Source organism: Cricetulus griseus, chromosome 2, assembly GCF_003668045.3.
Source record: "Cricetulus griseus strain 17A/GY chromosome 2, alternate assembly CriGri-PICRH-1.0, whole genome shotgun sequence".
NCBI lineage: Eukaryota > Metazoa > Chordata > Mammalia > Rodentia > Cricetidae > Cricetulus > Cricetulus griseus.
The window spans coordinates 147,424,933-147,449,222 of record NC_048595.1 but is presented as its reverse complement, the minus strand read 5'-3'; the positions used below and the strand labels follow the sequence as shown (position 1 = coordinate 147,449,222).

Here is a 24,290-nt window from a genome sequence, read left to right as displayed (position 1 = left end):
AATCATTTGCCACAAATTCCAGTTCCTGGCAGTGGGCACATCTGCATGCCCAGGGAGTCTTATAGATGTCACATGGTTTAGGCCTTAGTCGGGAAAACCTTGCCCTGAACTGCTAGAGGTGGCCAGGTCCAGGCAATAGAGCGACTTTGATGGGTATTAGTTATAGATTCCCACTCCTCTTCCCAAATGCTGCAGGCCAGAGGAAGACAGATATGCCCTGGTGGGGTTCTGGGGTGGCACAGTTTGTGATTTTTATCTGTCCCCCAATTCTGGAAAATTCCAATCCATCTCCCTAACCAATGCTTACAAGCAGGTCTCTCAAGCCCCATGAGGTTCTGTTTCATCCTTGGCAGTTGCTTATGAATTACCAAACATGTTCACCGATTGTCAAACACCAGCTTCAGTCAGGGAGGGGGTGAAATGTGTCACCTCTATCATCACTTTCAAACAGTTTCAATCTGAGGTCAGACTTACTAACAGTTGGAAACTAAGGCTGCCTGACTTTTTTATTCCTGTACTAGAAAGCAAAATAATTGAGAAATGCAATAAAATGGGACTCTTCAAGTAGAGCAACTGTATATATATCCTGGCGGCATCTCACAAAAGTGCCTTTTAGCAAATACATAAACACTTATAGAATCTGAAATTCAATCATTTTCCCAAATGAGTATCTTAAACAATATGCTCTATGACATTTATTTAAAATCAACACTCACATTTCTTTCTCTTACTATAGAAATGGTTACTACCACTCAATTTGAAGTCTAATGTCTGGAAATTTAAACCCAAGAACAAAAATCAGAACTCACCTAAGTATATTCATTTGAAAGTTTAAGCACACAGCATTGGAAAACTTAGTACTGGGCTTTAATTTTCCTGCTCACGCTTGTGTTGTCCCTGGGAATTTCCCTTCTTGAGTCTAACAGGAGGGTGAAGCCAAGTCCTGCATTCTTTTGTGTGAGACAGGGTTTTTCTATGTATTCCTGGCTGTCCTAGAGCTTGCTACATAGACCAGGCTGGCCTGGAGATCTAGCTGTCTCTGCCTCCCAAGCACTGGAATTAAAGGTGTGGCCAATTCCTACGTTCTTAACGAACATAAAATGCAAAGGGCAGCCTGACTTTCCTGGTCCAATGAGGTGGTTTCCAGCCAAGAGTTAATACAATCTTATTTACAGTTTATAATGCCATAGTACAAGAACAGGAATCTGTGGAAAGGCTATATGGCGGCATATTACTCTTGCATCATTTCTCTTGCTGAGGAAGGGAAACTGAGGCTTAATGTATGATTACCTGTGAAGCATGTGTAAGGATATTACAAGCTGAGGCTCGTTAGTCGTCTGAGAACGGATGAGTTTGCTTTTCGTTTGTGCAGCAACTAGAGTGCCATCAGACAAAGAAAACCGGTATATCTGACTGAATGCCAATCCTTGTCTCAGAACTGCAGGCAAAAAGGGGAAACAGAAGGCATATTTAGAAAAAAACTAAAAAAGAAAAAGAGAAATCAGGAAAGTGGAGTAGGGGAGGATTGTCAAGATGTTAGGTTTCCTACCAGCATGTTAAAAAGTTACAGGTCATAAAACATCATGATATTAAGACATCCATTTTAAAAGCACATTTAATTTTCACTCAAAATACCAACAAACAATGGATTTCTTTTGTATGACAAAGACTAACAGCTTGAAAACACAAACTGCCCTTTATTTTTTAAGATTTATTTTTATGCTGAGCTGTGATGGCACATGCCTTTAATCCCAGCACTCAGGAGGCAGAGGCAGGAGGATCTCTGTAAATTTGAGGCCAGCCTGCCTGGTCTATAAAGTGAGGTCCAGGACAGCTAGGGTTCTTACACAGAGAAACCCTGTCTCAAAACAACAACAAAAAACAATTGTTTTTATTTTTACTTTAACTTTTATTTTATGTGTATGAGTACTTTACCCAAACATATGTAAGTGGAACTGCAGTTACAGATCGCTGTGAGCCATCATGTGGTTGCTGGGAACTGAACCTGGGTCCTCTGGAAGAGTAGTCTGTGCTCTTAACCTCTGTCTTAGCTATCTCTCTAGCCCTTTAAACTGTTCTTTCTTAAATCATTATTATGGGGCAAAGTGAGTATAAACAGTTTATTAGCTCAAAATTAGCCTTTCTACTTAATGGTATTAGAAAACACCACAGCAACACAACCCCAAACTTGGTATCTCCAAGTAGAATCTGCCTTTGATTCCCTTTATAGTGTAAGTATCAGGATGAGATTATGACACTGAATATTCATCTTGAGGTGATCTCTTCAATCCATCACTTCATACCCTTTTTCTGAAAGTACAGTAAGTGTTATTTGCATGCTTAGGCAACAGGAAGTAAAGGTAAATATCTTTGGCAGAAGAAAGGGCAAACAAAACTGAAACCCATTCGCAGACCTGAGCGACAGAAAGGAGCAGTGTGTGAGCATACTCAATCATTCAGGACGCTTCCAAACTCAAAGAAAACCTTCTAGCATGTTTCTATTAGATGTAGGTGGAAATTTCTGCTATCATTATCTGTTTCTTTAAAAAAATTATTATTTATATATTCCTTTTGTGTGGGTACATATGAGTGCATACATACAGTCCACCTGTGTGTGCCTAGAAAGCCCTAGCAATCTTGTCTCACCTTCCACAGTGTGAGTGTTACAGGTGAGCATACAGCCATACTTACCTGGCTTTTTATATGAGTTCTTGGGGATCTGAACTCAGGTCCTCATGACTGCTGGTAAAGTACTCTTACCCACAGTGAACTCTGGCATTACCCATTTTGTATGTCTAAGTTCAGTTTCCTTCCAGTGGGTTCTATCTCTCTAAACCAGGAAAAGCACCTGGTATAGCAATATAAACTCTCTTGTGAGGAACTATGAAAGTAGAGAATTAAATGCAGGGCATTCAGGACCCAAGGACACTGAGCATACTTGCCAAGGGGTGCGCTTTAATTTCTGCTTTTATTCCAAGCCATTATCTAGTGAAACGGTAGCTTAAATACTGATTTCTGTCAAATGTAAAATCTATATTGGTCCTTATTCTAACAGTAAGAACAACATTGAAAGGTACACAATGTTTGATTATCTGCTTAATTTTTAAGAAATTAGGGCGAATAAGATACAGGGGTGGGGAGCAAATGGAAGCAAGAGTACATTTACTATGTCTGTGCTTCTTCATTAAGTGGCCTCAAAAGCATAAAGCTTCAATATACAAGCCTTCCTAGTTAAAAAGCCAAGGTCACAGATGCACACTAAATGGATGACAAACCACAGCTCCATTTTCCACAAATGAGTTACAGATTCCCTTCTGCAGAGACAGACAACTGCCCATGCTGAGGTCTGAGATGCTTTGCTTGGCCATGAGTCCCTCACGTGCTGGGAGGCCCATGCTGACCAACTGCATGCTGGCCAGGTCTCCTTCCCCACTCAGGACTTCTGCTCTTTGTTTTCAGCTGTTTGAAAGGAAATTAAAATGTGCTTGAGAAAAATGACTTTAGGAGAACATGGCACGTGACTAGCAGGGTGGGTTGTGGTTTGCAGATGTCATTAGCTGATACTGTCTGCATGCTCAGGGGTTTGTCACTTCCCCTTCTTGGGTCTCCAGGGAGGAACAACGGGAGGGCTGGGATGTCCACCTCACTGGCTTGGTGTGGGGATTGATGAAATGACAAAGCTGTGATGTACTGAAAGATGGCTGAAGTGTTGGGTTTACTTCCACTGTCCTTTTAGTCTATGGTACAGAGCAGGTCAGGTTGCCTTTCTAGGCCTTCTGGAAACATCTGGAGTCTGCTGTTGGTAACTTGAAGGAGAGCTTGGGATTTATTCATGCCTGCAAATTTCATCTGTTCCTCCTTCTGGACTGCTCTTATGAACTGGATCTTGAAGTATGAGGATTACAGAGAATGACCTTCCCCCCTCTTTCTGTCCATCTTTGAGACATTGACACCTTTTGCTTTATTTCCTCAAGTAGTTTATTGGGCCAGGCGGCATCAGCACAGGACATAGAAGCTGTGAGGCAGGACTCAGGAATCTCTTCTTGGTAGAACATCCCCACAGGAAGCAACTAAAGAAAATTCCTATAAACTAGTGAGTAGAGGCCTACCTTCATGGTGATGCCTCTTCGCGTAGGACAGAGACTCCCCTTCATGCTGTGTGTGGAACTTCTGAATGCATCTCCTCACCAGATCCTCCCAGCCTGGCTTCATGGCAGCTCTCATGGTACTAGTGTCCAGAGATGTGATCTTGCCTAGGAGATAATGACATTACATTTGTGACAGCCATTTTCTAATTTCTAATTGAAATTCAGAAATACACAAATGATCCTTCAGAGTCATTGCCTGAATCTGTGGGGGATTCACCTGAGATTCCATGGACACTAACATACATGAGTACTAAAGCTTCTCGTGTAAAATGGACAGGAGATACACATGACCTCTATCTTCCTGTGTATTTTTTACTTTATTAATTAATTAATTTTTCTTATGTAGTCTGTTCTAATCTCAAACATATTTTCCGGCTTAGGCTGGCCTTGAACTTCAGAGCCTTACCCCCTGAATGTGCGATTGGTTTCAGGTGTGTGCTATCATGCCTACCTTCCTTCACCCAATTCTTTAAATCACCTCTAATTAATATTATATTAAGAACAATGATGGCATAGACACTTAATAACTTGAATCATTTTGATCTGGGGCTGGTGCCCGCCCCCCCCCGAACTGCAGAAATGGAAACCCTGCTGTTTGGAGCTGCCAGCACAAATACACCCCCAGGAAGAACCCCAATGAGGGCAGCCTCCGGCCCTCAGCACTTCCATCCCAGCAGTCATGCTACCAAACTTTTCAACACTACCGGCTCTCAGAGACAGTGGTTGTCTTCGGGTACCTAGGTGTTCTGAAATGACCGCTTTTATCTTTTTTGACAAGAATTTACCTTGGAGGTCCTGGCGGGTGGTAAAGCTTTCTGATGAGGGAAGGGCTGGTCTTTCCTTCATGGGGACTCTTCGTGCCACACAAATCAAGCAGGACTGCAAATCTTAAATAAGACTTGTTTATCATATTAAGATTTTTATTTGCAGTGATCAAATGCACAGCCTTGTATATCAGTGGGAGTTATCAAGGCCCTCTGCTTCTCATGGGATTAACTCTCTGTCTCACTATAGTGGGAGGCAGCTATTAGGGTGAGCTGCAGCAGAGGGCAGATGCCAAAGCTACACAGTACATGTGGTGAGGCTGACCCACCAAACTAGAGAGTGTGACTGGAAACACCTCCCCGGTGATGGGGTCTATTCTTGCTAAGTCACTGAGTATAAAAGCAAGATTAATTCATAATAAAGTAAACAAAGCAAAAGGAAAAGATAAAACTAGAATCTGATACTGTTGGTCAGGGGTTTGCCTCTTAGCTTCAACTCTTAACAAACTATGTAGGTACCCGAGGATGGAGGATGAAATAACAGGAACACAAAGTGCAATAATGTAGATTCAGAGCGCAAACTCCACTGGACTTAGTAAGTGTGCCAGAATCACTGCATTATGGTTCAGCATCTTGGCATGTTGAGGTCCTCTCATAGCCAGTGTTAACATTTAACCTTGCCCCTACTTCAATTTAAAAATTTTTTTATGTGTATAGATGCTTTGCCTACATGCATGCCTGTGTAGAACCAACACACCCTGTACCTGTGGAGTCCAGACTGACAGATTCACTGAAACTGGATTTATAGATGGTTGTGAGCTACCATGTGGGTGCTGAGACTTGCAAGAGCAGCCAGTGCTCTTAGCTGTTGAACAATCTCCCCAGTCTCCACTTTCACTGTTTTCTGGGGAACACTAACAGTTTTATATACCTTATAACACGCATTTGTGTTCTGGTGCTTTTAAGTTAAAGGCTGATGGAAGGGCTATAAGAATTTATAGGCACTTCACATCAACACCACAGGCTTGCAACTGTTCACCTTTAAACTTGGAGTTTTCTTTTTGAGGGGGGAGTATCAAGAAATAGCTGGTATTTTTAGACTAAAGTGTCCCAGTCATGGGGAGTGGGGTATGTGGCTTAGTGGTGAGCACTCCCTACACAGTAAGGGGTGAGTTCTGACCCAGTATTGCAGCTATAATAAAAAAAGAGGAAAAAAGGAAAAGAAGCCCCCCTTTATGCTACATTTCAGGAACAGACAGAACCCTAGCCCCTTTTTCCTTTTAAGGTAAGAGTCTTCATGTCCCTCTGACCAGCCTCAATCTTTCAGTGATCCTGGCCTCTATCTCTTGCGTGCTAGGATTACTGAGGTTGTACCACCTTAAATGCAGATCTTATCTAAGTGCTAGGATTAGAGGTGTGCACTACCATACTCTGCCTTGAAATTCAACTGTCAATTAATTTAAAGATAGAGTCTGCTACATCTTAGGCTGGCATCAAACTTGCTGCCAAGGATGACCTTGATTTTTCTGACTCACCTGTGCCTATCTCCTGAGTGCTAGGATTACAAGTGTACACGACAATGCCTGATTTTATGTGCTTTGAGGGACTGAACCCAGGGGTTTGTGCATGCCAGGCAAGCACTAAGAGCTACAATATCCTTAGCCAGAATCCACATGTTCTCATCTCTAGTACATAATAGTGAGCTGACACATCTATACTTACACACCTTTTGAGTATCATAGCTGAGTCTACAGTGCTTTCTCATGTTGAATGAACAGAGTGAAACAACACCCAAACACAGCTGCTCTTCACAATCCCCTTCTGATTTAAATTTTAAATTTAAATTTTAAAGGTTTACACATTTGTAAGAAGCACTAAGCTAATATTTAGTGGCAACTATAGTTCAGCAATAATCCCAAGTCCTTGTGCATATATGTGTGTGCACACGTGCTGAGAACTGAGCCCAGGGCTTCACATATGTCAGTGCATTCCACCCCAAGTTACACCTTCATCTCCATTCTGTGCTTCACTGGCAATTTCACTTAAAAAATGATTAATAAATAAAAGAGAAGTGAAGGCATCTTACGGTTGAATTATGTCTGATGAGTATTTCCTTGTGGAGTCAAAAGCTTGTTCACTTCTGTTACTCCCAGAGTGCCCTGTAATTACTTTGTGACCAGACACCATGTGCTTGCTCTCCCAGGGTCTGTCCTACCTTCTCCTTCTTCTTTGATGGACTTTGGCTGAGACACAGCAAACACTGCATAGCTTCATACTTCTGATGTGCTTCCTGGTTATCATGGCCTTCCTCTTCTGAATCAGGTAAAGGCTTTACCAGCATCCGGCAGTTGAAGGTATGGCTATTCCGCCTGGGAGTTTCGCCAGACCAAGATCCCCCATTCACTGAGAGGCAAAAGGGATTACTGGGTTTAGGGCCGCTGAATCAGGGTGCAGGAAAAGCACAGGGATGTTACACCTCCATGATGCTCGACACTTTCAGATACTGGAACACAGTGCTTTGCAACTGAAACTGGGGCTTTTTAAAAATGTCTTCCTCTTCTATACTTTTATACTCCTGACCTGTGCATGCCTTGACTGCTTATCACTAACATACAGAATACTCTAAACTTTGATTTCTTAGAGATTTAATTTAGTCTGCTTGCATTATGGTTTTCTGCAGCACTTCTCAAAACTCTGCAGATGGTACCGACAGTTACAAGCATCAAGGTTTCTGAGAGGCCTTGGACTGCAGTAGCAGGAGCATGAGAGAAATCTCAACATAAGAGCCTTACTGAGAAGCCCCGGCCCATCCAGGGGGTTGCTGCCCTTAGTACCACATGATGTCTGTTCCTGCTATTTCCACCACCATTTATCTCTCCCTTCTGCTGCATGCTATGGCTGAGGGCTCCGCGAAGAGACACCCAGCTTCTTGGGCCTCCTCTCATACAGACTGCTGTCAAACTTCTTAGAATCTTCAGAGTATACTTTCTAATATGTCTGCTTCTGACCCCCCCAATTATAGCCTCTCTTAATTGATCCATGTGACTTCCTCAGTGGGACTGAAAATCCTGAAGACAAAGTGCTGATACAAATGAAAACCACTTCCTATTTTAGTGTCAAAATTAAACATTGTATATATCGAGAAAAGAGCTGCTGAATAAAGGAAAGGCATCACTGAAACACATTAGAGCAACAAAGAGACGGACCAAAGGAGAAAAGTGACAGAGAAACGTGCAGCTATCAGAAGACCTATAGGTAGACTCACTCTAGCTCTCATTCTGGTGTTCTTTTCTTTACCCCACCCCCACCCCCTTGCCCAAAGGGCAACCTGAAGGAAAGCAGTCGATGGCCAGAGAGGGCAATGGGTGTCACAGTGGCTCCATTGCCAGGGCCTGCTCATAAAGAAAGTCACTCTAGAAAGCAGAAAGCCTAAGTCATCCTGCAAGCACGGCTCTGGTTCTCATAGCTGGGAAGACAAAGCTCATGTCACTATCAGCACTTGTGAAAGCTGCTCACACAATGGAGACTGCACAGAGTTATCAGAGAAGACAGGGACAGTTCTTATTAGTCCAAAAGAAGTACGTGGAAACAAAAAGAAAAGGCACAATGTGAAGCAAGGTGGAGGACGCTTTAGACTTGAGAAGCTTCCTTCGACGAACAGAAAATTACTGGACTGGAAAATTAGTTACTTCAACTATGAAATCTCACACATTTACCCGTGAAGGAAATAAAACAATCTCACACAAGGGCTCACCCATCTTGGATGACGGCTGCAGTCATGGAAAACAAAGGGTTTTATCCTCATGAGGCAAAGCTGCCCATAATGGCAGATGGATCTCTCCCCCCCCAAAAAAAAGAATCTTTTCCTATTTACTGGTAATTATAAGACCAGCACATACAAACAGTTGTAAGTAAAAGAACACTTACCGTAGGCCTGACCTTATTCCTCACTAAAAGGTGTACTTTGTTTTATCTGTGTAGATACTGTTACCAGTTTAAGTGAGAATATTAGAAAAGAACCACTAAGACAGACAGTGACCCTCCAAGGCAGCAGCCAATGCAGGCCCACACCTGCCATGTGCACTTCTGCACAGTGTCTCCAAAACAAGTGGGATCAGGAAATGTGGGGCAGGGGGATGGGCTACACTCTGCAATGACATCTGCCGAGCTGCACAACAGACTAACATGAAAAACTGGAGTTAATACACCCAAACTGTGGCAAGCACTCATTTTTAGAACACCCTGTATGCAAATCATACACCATATCACACTCTTATACAGAGAATTCCATGAGAGACAAATCTTAACACATCATGACCCATTTTTCAGATGGTAAGAGAAAGGTGACATGGGTAAATGTTCAGACTTGTTATTTTCACATAATTCTACATAAGAGCAACATGATCCTTCATTCAGGATCAGCTTCAGCAGCCATGACTCAACACAGTTCTATGTTCTCACTCTCACCAAGATTTTCTGACTCACCTGGTAAGGGAGGCTGATGCTGGATTGACATTTACCTATGGCTTTTGTTTTATGTGCTTTGATTGTGACCCAGGGGTATGATGAGCCAGACACTTTTGTTCTCAGCTCTTATGTTTGTAGAAGAACTGTGTGACATTCTAGTACACGAACACCACATTAACATCTATACACACAAAGAAGAACCCATCGAGGGGTCTAGGTGCTTTCATGTTGAATGAACAGTAACATAGAAACCATGCAGCACTGAAATGGGAACCAGCTCATTAGGCAAAGAAAGTTTTAAAGCTCTTCTCAATCCCTTCTGATTTAAATTTTTTCTCTTGGGAAATAGAGGTTATTCCATTTAGTCAAAGCACTAAGCTATAGTAAGTGGCAACTGTTAGACACCCAAAATCCCAAGTCCAAGTCTGTTATGTGTGTGCACAGTGCTGGAACTGGCCCAGGCAGGATGAGATGGAAGGATTCCACAAGCCTAAGTTGGTTGTATCACCAGCTCATACTTCACTTCTGATACTCTCACTGGCATGGTATGCCGAGAGAGGATTAATAAGCAGTCGTTTGTTTTTTTTTTTTGTTGTTGCCAGTTTTTTTTTTTCTTAGTTTAAAAATAAGTACCAGGGGACTCCCCTAATTTATACAACTTTTAAAGTGGCCAGGGTTTAAGTGTAATCCCAGATGGTCCCAGGCCTTACAGTGACATCCGGCTCCATTGTCTGGTGTATAGGGAAGGATCTGGGCAGGGTCTCTGGCATGGTGGACTTGATGGGATGGCAGCATTGGCTGAGAGTGCCCTCACATTAAGAAATGGGTACCTGAGTTATCTAAATGTTGGTTGCATGCATCCTGTTATGGGGCTCACTGTCTCACTCTGGGTGTCACTTCAGTCTAGATTACAGAAAGAGATGAATTTAAAACACAGGAAGTGAAGACACTGACAGCTATGGGGTATGTTTACTCTGTGGCAGGCACACTTTGTCTTTTTCATGTCCTCTTTTCCAATAGTGGCAGGGCCGTTGCTGAATCCCAGGGGACCTTCTGTCTGCACTGGCAGTGATGGCTCTGAGTCCAGCCACTCCTTTTGTACTGCTGATCCTTGCTACAGAGCTCTGTTCCACAGACCTAGTCATATTCAGGACTTAAAAAGGCTGGACACTGCTCAAAGTTACCTGCCCCACACTTTCTTCATGATACACATCTATCGAATTTGTAACATAAACAGACCACACCTAGTCCCACACACAGTGGATATAGATGGCCTCAAGACTTGGTCCTCATGAGTCTGTTTATGTAAGAGGCTTCTGTTTTGTCAGTTGCTTTGGAATCATCCATTCTGTCTTCAATTCTATTGTCATAAAAAACTAGGTGCTCTTTCATCTAAAACTGATCCTAAGGTATAAGTGAGAAGTTGTTTAGAAAAGAAAGAAAAGGTAAACTAGGTGTGGTGGCATACTTCAGATAATCCTAGCACCAGAGCAGCTAAGACAGGAGAATTGCTGTGAGTTCAAGCTACACATATCAAGAACCTGTCTTGAAACAATAACAACAACAACAAACAAAAAACCAACAATGAAGCAAAGACCCAAATCAACCAACCAAACAAACAAAAAACACCACTGCTTGGTTTTAGATTTTTCATAAATACTCTGTCAGGTCTTCTCTAGAATATGAACATACAGGGTAAATATGAACATACAGGGCAAAGGAAGGACTACAAATATGTAAATGGCATGAACCAGGCTGCATCACCCACCTTGTACACAGGCATTGGCAGGGGTAGAGGGAAGAACACATGTCCACTTACAGACCTCGTGTCCCCTCTCGCCTCACTGCTGCTGGACATCCAGCAGACATTTTAGCCTTTCCTCACTGCATTGCTAGTATGGCTTTTGAAAGAGCAGGCCACTTCTTACAGCTTGGTACCCTGGTAAGAAGGATTTGTAGCCTAATGAGACTGAAAGATGAAAGTGGCTCGTCTTATAAAACGGTTTGTGTTTTCTTAAAGTGTTTTTTACTATGATAGGCTCTGATGAAAAAAGCGGAATTTGCTTCTGTTGCCTAGCAACCACTATGCTATGATGCAAGCATGAGTGTGCATCTATGCCTAGAACAGCTCTACAAGAATATGCTTTCCCGGTTTAAACAATTACATGTAAACAGGGATAAGGTTTCAATTTAAACTATAAGTCACAAGGTTCAGGAACTTCTGGTCTAATATATTTATTTATTACTAAGGTTCTATAAGATTCTATACAGGCACCTGCTCTGTGCACTCAATTCTCAGAAGACTATTTTCAAACAGCAAAAAAAATCTTGGCTTGATTTTATGAGATCAGGGCTACTGACATCCAGCAATCCAATTTCTACAATTAGTGGACTTTCTCAAGGGCTGAGTCATAGGCTGTGGTTGCTTTCAGAATTTCTTTCTAGAAGCCTCAAAGGTATTCCAAGGAGTCTCTAGTGGTCTTTCCCACTCCCAGAAAAATTCCAAGTAAATTTCTGCTCCGAATTCAGAAGGTTTTCCAAAGGAAGGTGTCCACTTCTTTTACATAATTCTAAATAGTCACCTGGTTACAACCTTCGTACTGCTTCTAAGTACCAAGTAGGAAGTGCTCCACTATGGCTTCAATGAATTTGGAAAATCTGGTTAAATGCTGTGCCCCTGCGCACAAGGGCCAACCTGGGTCCAGCCCCAGGGAATGAATTCAGTTATTTCTAAATGCAAAGACTTGATGGGGCAAGCTTCAGTCCTCCATTTCCAATACCAATTATACAGTAGGTCCTATGTTTCTAAAAACTATCTTATGAGAAAAGGGACAATAAGGTCAAGAGAAGAGTATAAGCTCGATTTGTTTTAAAAATCCTAGTTCTTACTTCCACGTGGCTGCTGCAGCAGGCACACTGCTTCCCAGGCAACAATGCTGCAGCTCTGGCCACATGGTCCCTTCAAGTGTCATCAGCAGAGAAAATTACTCTGAGACTTGACATAGTTTATGTCTTAGCATCTCTGTTTCTTTATTCAGCGATATTTTTTCTCATTTTACAATAGCCCACATCTTGAATTTTAATTTTGAAAGAGGGACAGAAAAGCACTTTGTGTTTAGCACTAGTTAATAAACTAAGGAAGACTAAGCCTGAGACAGTAGCTGCCTTAAGCCGCCAAGACCAGCCACTCCGTTATGCTTTTAAAAAGTTCCTTCATCCTATTTCAACCTTCTTATTTATGAGACAAATGAATTAGATTGAAGTAACAGCCCTAAAAGCATCAATCTCTTTGGCTTTCACATTATAAGCTGTCTATACAGGCAGAGGCACACGACACACATGGACCCTGAACCAGAGGATCGGGTCCCATGGAACTCAACAGGACTTGTAAGTGCAGCCTTGGAAAATGAATGCTCAACTGACAATGAAAGCCTGACAGCTTGTATCTCATGCACTTTCATCCTATGTTGTCACCTTTAAACACACATGTGCAGGAGGCAAGAGCGGACAGAGACATAGCCACATACATTGGTAAGCACAGGAGTGTGGATTCTCCTTAAGTTATGTCCACCTAAAATAACATGGAGCACATGAATACTGAAAACATTTCAAAATACAAAACCAAATGAGGGTGTGGTACCTCAAGCATCATAGGCCCCAGTGCATCCTTGTCGATGACACCCTGCCCTGTGGATGACACGTCTGACTTCTGCACTTCATCTATGTTGGCAGCTGCTGCTTTCTCTGCAACAAAGGTAAGAGCAAATTAAACAGTGGTGTTATTTCAAGGGTAGGCTAACACCAAACTCTCCAGTGAGGTCAGATGTGCCTGTAAGTGAGTTAGAGTAATCCCATCCACCTCTGGAGGAGAGGAACGTCTGGAAGGAGGAGCCAGATGCCACCTTTTACCCCCAGAACGTGTGTGTCTGATCGATCCCCTTTCTGGCTTTTGAGAAAATGACATTAGAGGCTTCATGCTGGTCCCTAGCAGACACTTTAAAAGTACAGATTGTGAAAACCGCAGTATACTATGGCACAAATAGTTTTTACTCAGGAAATTCTCCAAACTAGCAAGGGGGTGGGGGCGTTTGTTGCTTAGAGTTCAATATCATCATTAGGGACATGCCCTCCACCCCAGAGAAGAAATAACAGAAGCCTTGACCTAAATGTTCAAAGGACTTAATGGCTGAAGGCAGAGGAGGAGCCTCCCCCACCCCAGGTACTCAGAGAATGCCAATGGCCAGGCTTTGACTCTGTACACTGCTGCTGGACAGCACTCCTGGATTTAAATTCCCAGGGCTGAAGACACCATCAGCATGAGACTACTTTGTAAAAAAGCACACAGGAGACAGGATGTGTGGCTATCAATACATGTGTAAATGAGTTCCTTCAAGGATGGTAAAGTAGGTTTACAGCATAACATACATAGCCACAACCTGCTAGAAAACAACACAAAAGCAACGTGCCAAGTACTTGTAAACTGAATAAATTACATCCTTGTTTACACTGCATTTTTCATTATAGTTAAATGCAAAAAATAAAAACTCCAAACCAATAAACTGTAACTCTATTTGGCATTCACAATCAACTTCCTTTTCCATGACTGTAATAACTTTTCTTTTTGGAAAAACAATTTTATACAATATTTAAAAAAATCTGTTAAAGTCTAATTGATGGAACCTAGAAATAAGTAGGAATTATGTAGGTCTGTAAAATCGAGCCACTTTCAGCAGTGCAAAGTCTTCATGATGTTTATTTGCTAGCAGAGAGAAAAGGTGACTATGTAGCTCAAGTTCTACTCCACTATTAGGTCAGACAAAGTCACCCAAGGCCTCAGTTTCAGTTTCTGCCACCTGTACATCATGGCTTGTGTCACTGACAAGTGACACAATATGGAAAACACACTTTAGAAACTACCAAGCTGGTTAGGCAAGATGGCTCAGTGGGTAAAGGCACCTGCCTAACGACTTGAACTTGATATTAGGGACTCAAATGGTAGGAGAGAACCAACTCCCATAATGCTGTTTTCTGAGCTCCATCCTTCCGCATGTACACACACACACACACACACACACACACACACACAACAAAAAACAAAGTTGTTTTTTTTTTTAATACAAAAGTAACTGCTACCAGCATACAGTATTTGCATTTCCTTCTCCTCACTGAGTCTCATGCAGCATTTTCTTCACAGAGCTGACCAACAGCAGAGCACACCTGCTTCTCTGAACAGCTGTATCACCTTCCTGACACACCTTTAAGATCTGAGGCCTATGGCCACCTACAATAGAGATGTGACTTGGTAGTCTCCCTAACTGGGTGCTGTAGGTCTGTTGCCTGAGGCATCTTTTGTTCCCCTCCCTGCTAACTCCCTAGATACTGCCTCCACAGGCTTTGTCTCAACCTGGCAGTCTTCAGAGCAGGAAGCATCCCTCTTCTCAGTCACAGGACAGAGGACCAGCTTACACTACTTATTGTATCAGACTCCCTTGTCCCTGCCAAGTAAACACCAAAAAAATGTTGGTATCCCTACTCTTTATCCTAAATACAGGATCAGCACCTGTGCCAACACATCCCCATATTTCTCAGGGAATACTCAGCTGAAGTGCTGGCCTGTCCTCTGGAGTGCTGCTCATGCTGTGCTGTGCATAGCTCCCAGGAGTGGGCAGACTCCTACACCCATCACCACTTTATAAAGGCTCCTGCAAGCTTCAGACAGTAAGCTCCATGCTTCATCAGTTCTAAAGCTCAAACTCATGAAACTATGCATGCACTGTGGGTTTTCAAGGCCCTCCCTTTGTGTCCGTCTTCAGTTCCCTCTTCAGTGTGGAACAGAGGGTGCTGCTGACCCTTGTTCAGGATGACTACACTGTGGCCTTTCCTGTCTTCCTCACGCCTGGGGTGTATTCCCTACCAGAGATGTCCTCCCCAGAGGACAGGGGGAGCATGGGTACAGCTTGGAAGGCTGCCTTGCATGAGTGTCTGATACACTTCTAGAGCAGTGGTTCTCAGCCATTCCTAATGCTGTGACCCTTTAATGCAGTTCCTCTTGTTACAGTGACTCCCAACCATAAAATTAATTTTGCTGCTACTTCATAACTATAATTTTCCTGTTATGAATTATAATATAAATATCTGTGTTTTCTGATGGTCTAGGCAACCCCAGTGAAAGGGTAATTTGCCCCCAAAGGAGTTGTGGCCCATAGATTGAGAACCAGTGTTCTAGAGGTTATCTGCATGCTCTTGCCTCCTTCATGGAACAAAACAGAACACTACCTCAATAGGATGCTGCCCCACTGTCCCATTTGAAGACAGATTAATCAGAAAGAGGGCCATATCTATATCGTCAATGGCCAGCACTGTAGGTCATGTGTGTCACTAATTATTGATGTCTAGCTGACAAACAGGACTCTCCCAGAACAGCGAGAATAGGTGAATTAGAAAGTTGATGGGAATAGGAAATTATTTTCCCCCATTGCTTCCCTAACTCTTCAGCACACAGGCAGAAGACTGGAAAGAGAGGAGATGAGCAGGGCTAAGGAACATGGCTTAGGCTTTCTAGAGAATCAGTTTTAAAGAGAATCATGTGTCTGTACATAGGAAATTTCAATGTCAACTCCTCTCACAGTTCATTCTTCCACTGTTAAGGCTATTTTATTCCTTTTAAATAATGGACCTGGGTTTGGCATACAATTTAGTGGTAAAATATGAGGTTCTGGGTTAGAGAAGGGAAGGAGAAAAGGAGGTAAAGAGAGACACTTGACTGCAATTAATGTTGGGGGCAGAGCGAAAGATGAGGCAACAGCTGCTCATTAAATGGGAACACTGTACCTATCAGTGACAGCTCTACACGGTCAGCCTGTGCTCTTAACTATGAATCCTTTTCTCCAGCCCCTAAAAATTCTTAATCTTCACAACACAATATTTTCTCCTTAAATCCAAGAGAATAAACTACTTGAGTACAAAAATTACTGCTGAAGAAAAAGACCCTCAAATTTATGTTACCACGAAGGTTAGGTACTTTTCTCACTGTTGTGACAAAAATACCCAACAAGAAAGGACAGTTTAGTTTACTATCTGAAAGTCTGTCCACACAGGAGAGGGCAGTGACCAAAGCTGGAGGAGCCTGAGGCAGCTGGCCACACTCCACAGTATAGAGGAGTGGGCACTCAGTTGCTTTCTACTTTTTAAAAAATTGCTTGTTAGAAAACCTACACCTATTGTCCTGTGAGATTCTGATATCACAAAAAGTGTGAATTATTGCTTTCTGTGGGGTCTGTACTATTGTTGCTTTAAGGGTCAAATGAATATATCTTAGTGATCTTTGTGATAGCTGTCTTTAATGTAATCACTAGACTTTATGCGACACACATATCTACAGGATATGATCTCTTTTTAAGGATGTAATTAATCTATTAGTAGTTTTGTGTAATTTACACAACTTTCCTGATGATAACTTAATCAAATGGTGACTCCCAACACTTATAAAACCTCATGCCTGTATGCTGTGGATGTTACAGCCACATGCTCAGGAAGAGCATTTCATACCTTCAGGAAAAGACACAGACATACAAGAAGTCAAGAGCGAATCAGCACAGAAGTTTGTTTTTAGGGGCTTATCAATCAGACATAACCTGGGACAAGGGCAAGGAGCTGACTTAGCTCCAATAATCTGTGTGTACAAGACTTCTGGAAAGCTTGGAGAAAATTAAGTATTACCCTGAAAACCGTTTGCAATAACAAAGTATGCTATGTTTTCACCATATAATATTCAACTGTTAAATCTTTAAAAGGAAAAAGGCAGCATGAAGTGCAGGGTTACCTATGGGCTGCATTCAGTGGCCTTTAAGTAGGTGAGTGTCAGGAAGTATCAAGAACCACCCTCATTGGCCAAGAGCTCACACTGCCAGCAGGAGGGCAAAACAGGTGCCATTCAACAGAACTGGAAAATGGAGAGCTGAGCTGCAGGGAACCAATTTTAATTCAGAGAAGAAAGGAATGACTGGGCACAGCTGAACCCAGTTCATGTATGTTGAGACTGGGTTGGATTCTGGGGGACGTGCATGTGGATGGGTGATATCAGGTTGCAAGAAGTCTCAGGAAGGCCTTGAAAAACCTCGTCCCTCACAGTCTTTTGTGTGCAGTCCTCGCTGTAGTGGAACTCACTCTGTAGACCAGGCTGGCCTGGAACTCACAGATATCCACCTGCCTCTGCCTCCCAAGGGCTGGAATTAAAGGTGTGCACCACCGCTGCCCACCCAAAAACCAATATTCTTAAGTGTCATCAAATACCTTAAACTAGAGTTCTAGCAAGTGATGAACAAAAATGAAACAATAATTTCCCAAGATAAGGCTGCAGTTCTGTTAGTGGAACATGAGACTTGAAAGAAAACCCAGAAGATATACAGAGAAATGGCAAGGGAAGTTATGCTGAGGAGTGAGAACTTTTCATTGCTCCCCACCAGATAAATGAAGCCAGCAGTAAGACCCCAGCCTCTCAGGCCTACACTGGGGAGAGTGCTGGGAACACATTCATCTTCTACATATACAATGTGCTATGTGTTCTTCATTTCTGCACTGAATTTATGCTTGGGCCACTTCTCCAGAGTGAAATGAAAAGTAACCAATAGAGGGAAGTGATACAAAACATCCAGAAACATGGCCTTACTAACTCCATTGGAATCAAAATCAAGCTAGTCCTGAGTTTACAGTATTTGGGTACTTCTGTTCAACGTCCAGGTCAGCCTTGCAATTAAATAAGAGCCTAAGAGGTAGGGAGGAAGAAGCAGAGGAAGGAGGTGGCTAGCAGGAGGCAGGGGGAGGAAACTGGAGGAAGGAGGAGGAAGTCTCCTCTGAGACAAACTGCAGTGATGAGCATGCTGTCTGTATGTGCCATGTGAAAATACGCTTCAATCCTAGATATTTATACTTCTGTAAGCACAGCATTACCATGCTAAAACATACCGTTTAATATTTTTAAATTAGGCAGTTTTCTCAGCGGTCATGAACTATATTTAGTTTTCTATATTTTGCATCCATTAACTATAAAAATACATTGTTATAAAAATATCCTTTAGTAAGAGGCACCAGTGGAAGGCTGGTTCCAGATTTCACATGATCACAACCTTATGAAATTTCATCGTAACGCTGGAGAGGGGGAGGCTAACATTTAAATTCCAGAGTCCCCTCTGTGCTTTGAGTTCATCTTGTCTCCCTGCTGTGCCTTAGCCATTACAGTCATTCTTTTTAGATAAAGAATATGACCTGAGAGAATAACAAATAAGAGCCATATTCTCTCCTTTTCTTTTCCTGTTCTCCAAAAGATTTTTGAAAATCATAAAATAGCTACTTAACAGCTCTGTTTTACAAATGCCAAACCCTGGCTGGAGAGCTCTTCCACACCGCCCCTTCCAGTGCCTTTTGACTACCCTTGTCCTCCTGGGTGGCTGCTGGGAGGCATCCACCCGCTCCCTTCTCCATTTGCCTGCACTCCAGAAATCCAATACCAATTAATTAGATTTCCAGTTTCAAAGCAAAGAACAAATCCCATCTCTTCAGGGACTGTGTTAAGATGAGTCATACCACAAACTGGGGAAAATCATTAATATTAAATTCCATATTTTTCATAAGTAATTATTATTCGTGCTTTCTCTGAGAACAAAAGAAAAGGTGGGGCATTTGATCTCTAGAAATAAAACTGACTTAACAATACAGGAAAAACATGTCTTTGAAGTGGTTGGATTAAATTGCTCTTTATCTCTGCCATGTATAGGCATAAATTTGAAAGTAAAATTCCAGTTTTCTGGTGAGAAAAGCAATAAATCAGAAATACAGCCTAGTCCAAAAAATAATTTATTCTTAAAGAAAGCATATGAGATATTTGGGAATTCTGAAGTGGTTTTGTTCTGTTAGACCTTTACACACTCCTCTAAGGTCTATTTAAGGATCTATAGCAGTGTACTGGTGCTTACACATCAGTCTTGTGTATTTGTTTATTAGCCAAGCACATTGAGAACATAAAAGCTCAGTCTTTCCCCAAAACACAGCCAGGACACAGGGCCCCTCCCTTCACAGGATGGTGTCAATGGCTTGGATGGTTAGCCACAGGACAGTTCTAATTCCAGCAGAGTAGTGGCAGCCACCAGGGGTTGCTTAGAAGCCTCAGTACCACTTTATGCCTGCCCAGTATGGGGACAGGGTGGTACATCACAATGGGAGAAGCTAATGCTTACCCTTTGTCTACTTCTTTTTCTTCTTTTTTTGTTTTCTTTAAGTAAAATAATGTAAAGAGGCTGTAGAAAGCTCATGGACATTAGCTGTAAAAAGACAAACCTCAACAAACAGCACCCACTCTTTGAAAATGTTGTTTGCTGAAGGATAATCCTCAGGCATTTACACAAACATATTTCGGTGGAGATCCACCCTTGACGTGAAGCCCAATTAAAAGTTTCAGTGACTTTCACCTTAGGCCAAGCATGAAGGTAACTGCTTTTACTAAATCCAAGTTATTTAGAGCATCAGAATCTTTGGCTAAAATGAACCAGACACATTGTACAGGTCTTATATTAATTTCACTGCTTTAAAATGAGTAAAAGCACTCACGCAGAAACCTATCAATTGTTCAGTGGACTGATGTCAAACAGGCATCTAATCACCTCCATAGCAACCCTAAGATTCTACTGGGAACACACCCACAGTTTCCACCTTGTGCTCCATTTAGGACATAGCTGGCTTCAGATGAAGTGACTCCAAATCAGACGGCAGTGCAACCTGTGCAGACCCATGCAGAAGAAAGAAGTCATGGAAACAGTGACAGGCAGTGTCTGGCCAGACACTATAGATTAAATATTACAAGAAAAGTTATGTAGCATCTCAAAGGTTCTAGAAGGTAAAATGAGAGAATTATGCATCTGCACCCAACTAAAATTAGAAAAGCTGCCATATGGCTCTGTGAAGCCGGCAGCGCATTCTTATTCATTAGGAAGCATTCTGCTAACATAAAAACACAAGGCCTTCCTGTGCTCTCCAAATGTGTTTATCTTTTCAACATTAATGCACTATATATCATCGTGCTGCTGAAATCTCCTGCCGTGCATATTAAAAAACGTGCAGCTGCACTTTCTTTAGTAGTGGGAGGAACCTAAGCCCCAAGTTGCCTCCCTCACTTTCGACACTGAGCTTCTACTTAGTGTATCATGATTTCCCTTCTGCACAAACCCAGAAAACTCAACTGATTTCAAGGCCATTTCTGCCCAACTATATCCTCTGCCACCTATCTTCAGAGAAAGACGACTTGGCTTCACCCCGGTCTTAGTCAGGGTTTCTATTGCTGCATCAAAACACCACAACCAAAAAGCAAGTTAGGGAAGAAAGGATTTATTTGCTTTATACTTCCACATTGTAGCCCATCATTGAAGGGAGTCAGTATGGGAACTCAAACAGGGCAGGAACCTGGGGCCAGGAGCTGATGCAGAGGCCATGGAGGAGTGCTGCTTAATAGCTTGCTCTCATGGCCTGCTCAGTCTGCTGTCTTGTAGAACCCAGGACCACCAGACCAGGGATGACACCACCCACCATGGGATGGGAACTTCCTATCAATAACCAACTAAGAAAATGTACTACAGCCCAATCTGATGAAGGCATTTTCTCAATTGAGGCCCCCTCCTCTCTGATGACTATATCTTGTGTCAAGTTGTCATAAAATTAGCCAGCACAACTCCTTTTAGAACAATACAGTATACTTATCAAGAGAGATGGCCACTAGAACCAGCCTGTGTCCCTAAGAGCTCTAACCCTTCCTATAAGCACATACAACTTCTAATTAGCACCTCACACACCACCTGCTGGGATTCACTGACAGGTAAATGGACATTGAGTCATCTTTCACTGGAAGTCATGTGAGTGTTTATTAAATGTAGATAATTTACATTCCTGTGTTGCACTGGTCAGGCCCTGGAGGAGCTTGAAGACACAGCACGGAAGGAAAAGGGAAACAAAAGCAAAACCAAATCATATGGGCATTAACCACATTGGTACTGAAAGCCCATACACACTGCCCTACAAGTTCTATGAGGGAATAAACCAAAAGGCAAAATGTGCATTAAGTTTGTCATGGAATCATGCACTACTGAATTTGTGATTGTGTGCACCTCCATCTCCATCAACCACCTGTCTAATGTGATCATGTGAGTGAGCCTGTATCTTCATCTTCTGAAGCAGGTGCTTGAGAGGCAAAGGCTAAACACCCATGGAAACCACTTATTTCAAGTACATCTGGGATTAGTGAGATGCCTCAGCACCATCAGCACCACGCCTGCTGACTCAACTGAACCCTGGGACCCACATGTGTGCCTGGCACTGCCTGCACAGACACCTACACCCACAAGTGCCCTCAAATTAACACAAATGTAATTAGTGGAGGCTTTAGGACCTACCTGAACAAGAAACAGAAAAATCATTTTTTGTTTAAAAGGATTAAAGGGCAAGATGAAACTGGATGAAGGACATAGAAAAAAGGCAGCCCCTCAAAAGACCAAATTGCAAACATAAACTTCCTTCCTTAAAAATGTTTAATTTCGGGGCTGGAGAGATGGCTCAGAGGTTAAGAACACCAACTGCTCTTCCAGAGGTCCTGAGTTCAATTCCCAGCAACCACATGGTGGCTTACAACCATTGGTTATAAGATCTGGTGCCCTCTTCTGGTGTGCAGATATACATGGAAGCAGAATGTTGTATACATAATAAATAAATAAAATTTAAAAATGTTTAATTTCTTTAAAATACACATGCTATTGGTAACTTTTCCAGCATGCTACTGGTAACTTTTCCAGAGGACCCAGGTTTCCCAGAACCAACAAAGTGGCTCCACTTCCAGGAGATTGGACACCCTCTTTTGGCTTCTCAGGGAACTTCATGAACACTGCAGACACACACACGCAAAACACCCATACATATAGAAAATCAATTAAATTATATATGTTAACTCAAAAGCAAGGTCCACAAAGTTATACTATAGAAACAGTCAAAAGTTTCGAATAAATAGGTTAGACTATGGAGAGTAACATGGTCATAATAGCTCTGTTGAATGAGCATTAGACTGAAAATGATAGAAATTATACAAAAAGTTTTTCCTAAAATCTTGAAAAAGGTAGGGGCTAAGTCATGCAAACGTTTTGCTCAAATCACCCCATCACTATGAATGTTTGTCATGCCAGCCCAGCAGCGTTACACTGTTACCACACTGCTCCACTAGCAGGCCTGCCTGTCCCTCCACCTTTTCTGAGGCCCACCTCCCTGCTGCAGAACAGAAAGTCTTCAACAACTTTGAGCCTCCTTTTGTTTTTCCTCTCTCTGTAGCTGCCCCACCTCACTGCTCCACTCATGCCAGGCCTTTCTTCCACAGTATTCCAGGAGGGTCTGAGGAAATCAGTTGTTCACTGCTTGGCCCATAGTAGGTGCTCAATAAGAATGTGATAACCCTGAATGGTTCACAGACAGTAGGCAGTGAATTTTATCCACAGACCTTTTATTCACAGAAGTGAATTCTGCAGAGCTGCACTGTGTTCTAACACAGCTAGATAGTGTGGCTGTTTATACTGAGTTTTGGAGTCACAGTAGAGAAGAAAAGGCAGAGCATCCGCACGTCAGACATCAGATAACTACTAAGGCTGTGGGGCCACGGGGAAAAGCATTCCTAAGGAAGAAAGGGCCCCAGAGGTCACCTTACAGCTCAGCTGCAGAGGGTGAGATCTCAACAAACCTACTGTATTGAACCAGATTCTCATCTACAACATAGAGCAAAGTGATTTGGGCACCATGGGCTTCCTACTATTACAGTCTTCCCTAGTTGTGCACAGCTCTTAAGAAAGAACCTTGGGCTTTGGGATGAGCTCACTAGTGGACTGCTCAGGACACATGAAGCCCTAGATTTAATAGGTAGGGGAGGGAGGGAATAAAACTTTTTTTTTTAAACAAAGTATTATTTTGCTGGGAATCTAGTGTAAAAGTCATTGTTCCCCAAGCTGGGAAAAGCTTTGTCCCTAGAGATAGTCATGCCTGAGAATTATCAAGTACAGCAGTTCTCAATCTGTGGGTCATGCCTCCTTTGGGGGGCTCCTAAGACCACTGAGAATACAGATATTTACATTATGATTCACAACAGTAGCCAAGTTACAGTTAGAAAGTAGCAACAAAGATAAGTTTATGGTGGGGGTCAGCACAGCATGAGGGACTGTATTAAAGAGTTGCAGCATTAGGAAGGTTGAGAACATGGCACCAGTAGGTCTATTTAGCCAGAGGGCTGCAGTCCCTAGAGAGGTTGCTTAACTCAGGGTGCATACCCAAAGACTACAGTGAAGCTGGGGTCCCTGAAGACAGCCAGTAAAGGCACGGAGAAGGATAGTGGGACACAGGGAAGGAGGGTGGCAGGAAAGGAGGGCTAGCTACCTAGTGTCAACTCTTCCAGGAAACAAAATCCACCTTCTTGGGCCTTATATCACCCAACTGAAGCCACTGGGAGGGGTGCCGCCCTGGACACCTAGAGGCCTGAGAACCATCTTGGCACCTAACCCTCCCTTGTCCTTTGGGGCCATCCTCTCAAGGAGCCTCCGAGTTTCGGTTCAATTTTCCTCGACTGGCCTACTTTTCTCTCAGTGTCTTCTCCATCAGGGCATCTCTAGTCTAGTTTCTCTCTACAGCATCTACCAGATTCCATTCTGAAGAAAGAGACTGCCAGCACCAGTTGTGTGTATTCCTAACAATACTGTAGGGGCTGACACGCCCATCTCTTCTGCTTACTCACTGCTGTACACTCCCAGTTCTCTCACCCTGGCCTTGGTACAGCCACATAGAGACCTCACCACCGAGTGGTTTAAAAAGCAGGTGTTCCTAATTTAAAGGACCTAATGCAAAA

General features: G+C 42.6%; 1 protein-coding gene across 1 annotated transcript in view; it reads right to left on the bottom strand.

Moving 5' to 3' along the window:
• The window catches only part of Ncoa2 (nuclear receptor coactivator 2), a 245,696-nt gene that overhangs the window by 38,968 nt on the left and 182,438 nt on the right, over nt 1-24,290 (bottom strand). The window contains 7 exon segments of the mRNA XM_035438707.1: nt 1,291-1,438; nt 4,110-4,253; nt 4,934-5,035; nt 7,128-7,169; nt 7,172-7,315; nt 9,567-9,590; nt 13,019-13,123. Of these exon segments, the coding sequence (XP_035294598.1) occupies nt 1,291-1,438; nt 4,110-4,253; nt 4,934-5,035; nt 7,128-7,169; nt 7,172-7,315; nt 9,567-9,590; nt 13,019-13,123 (709 nt within the window).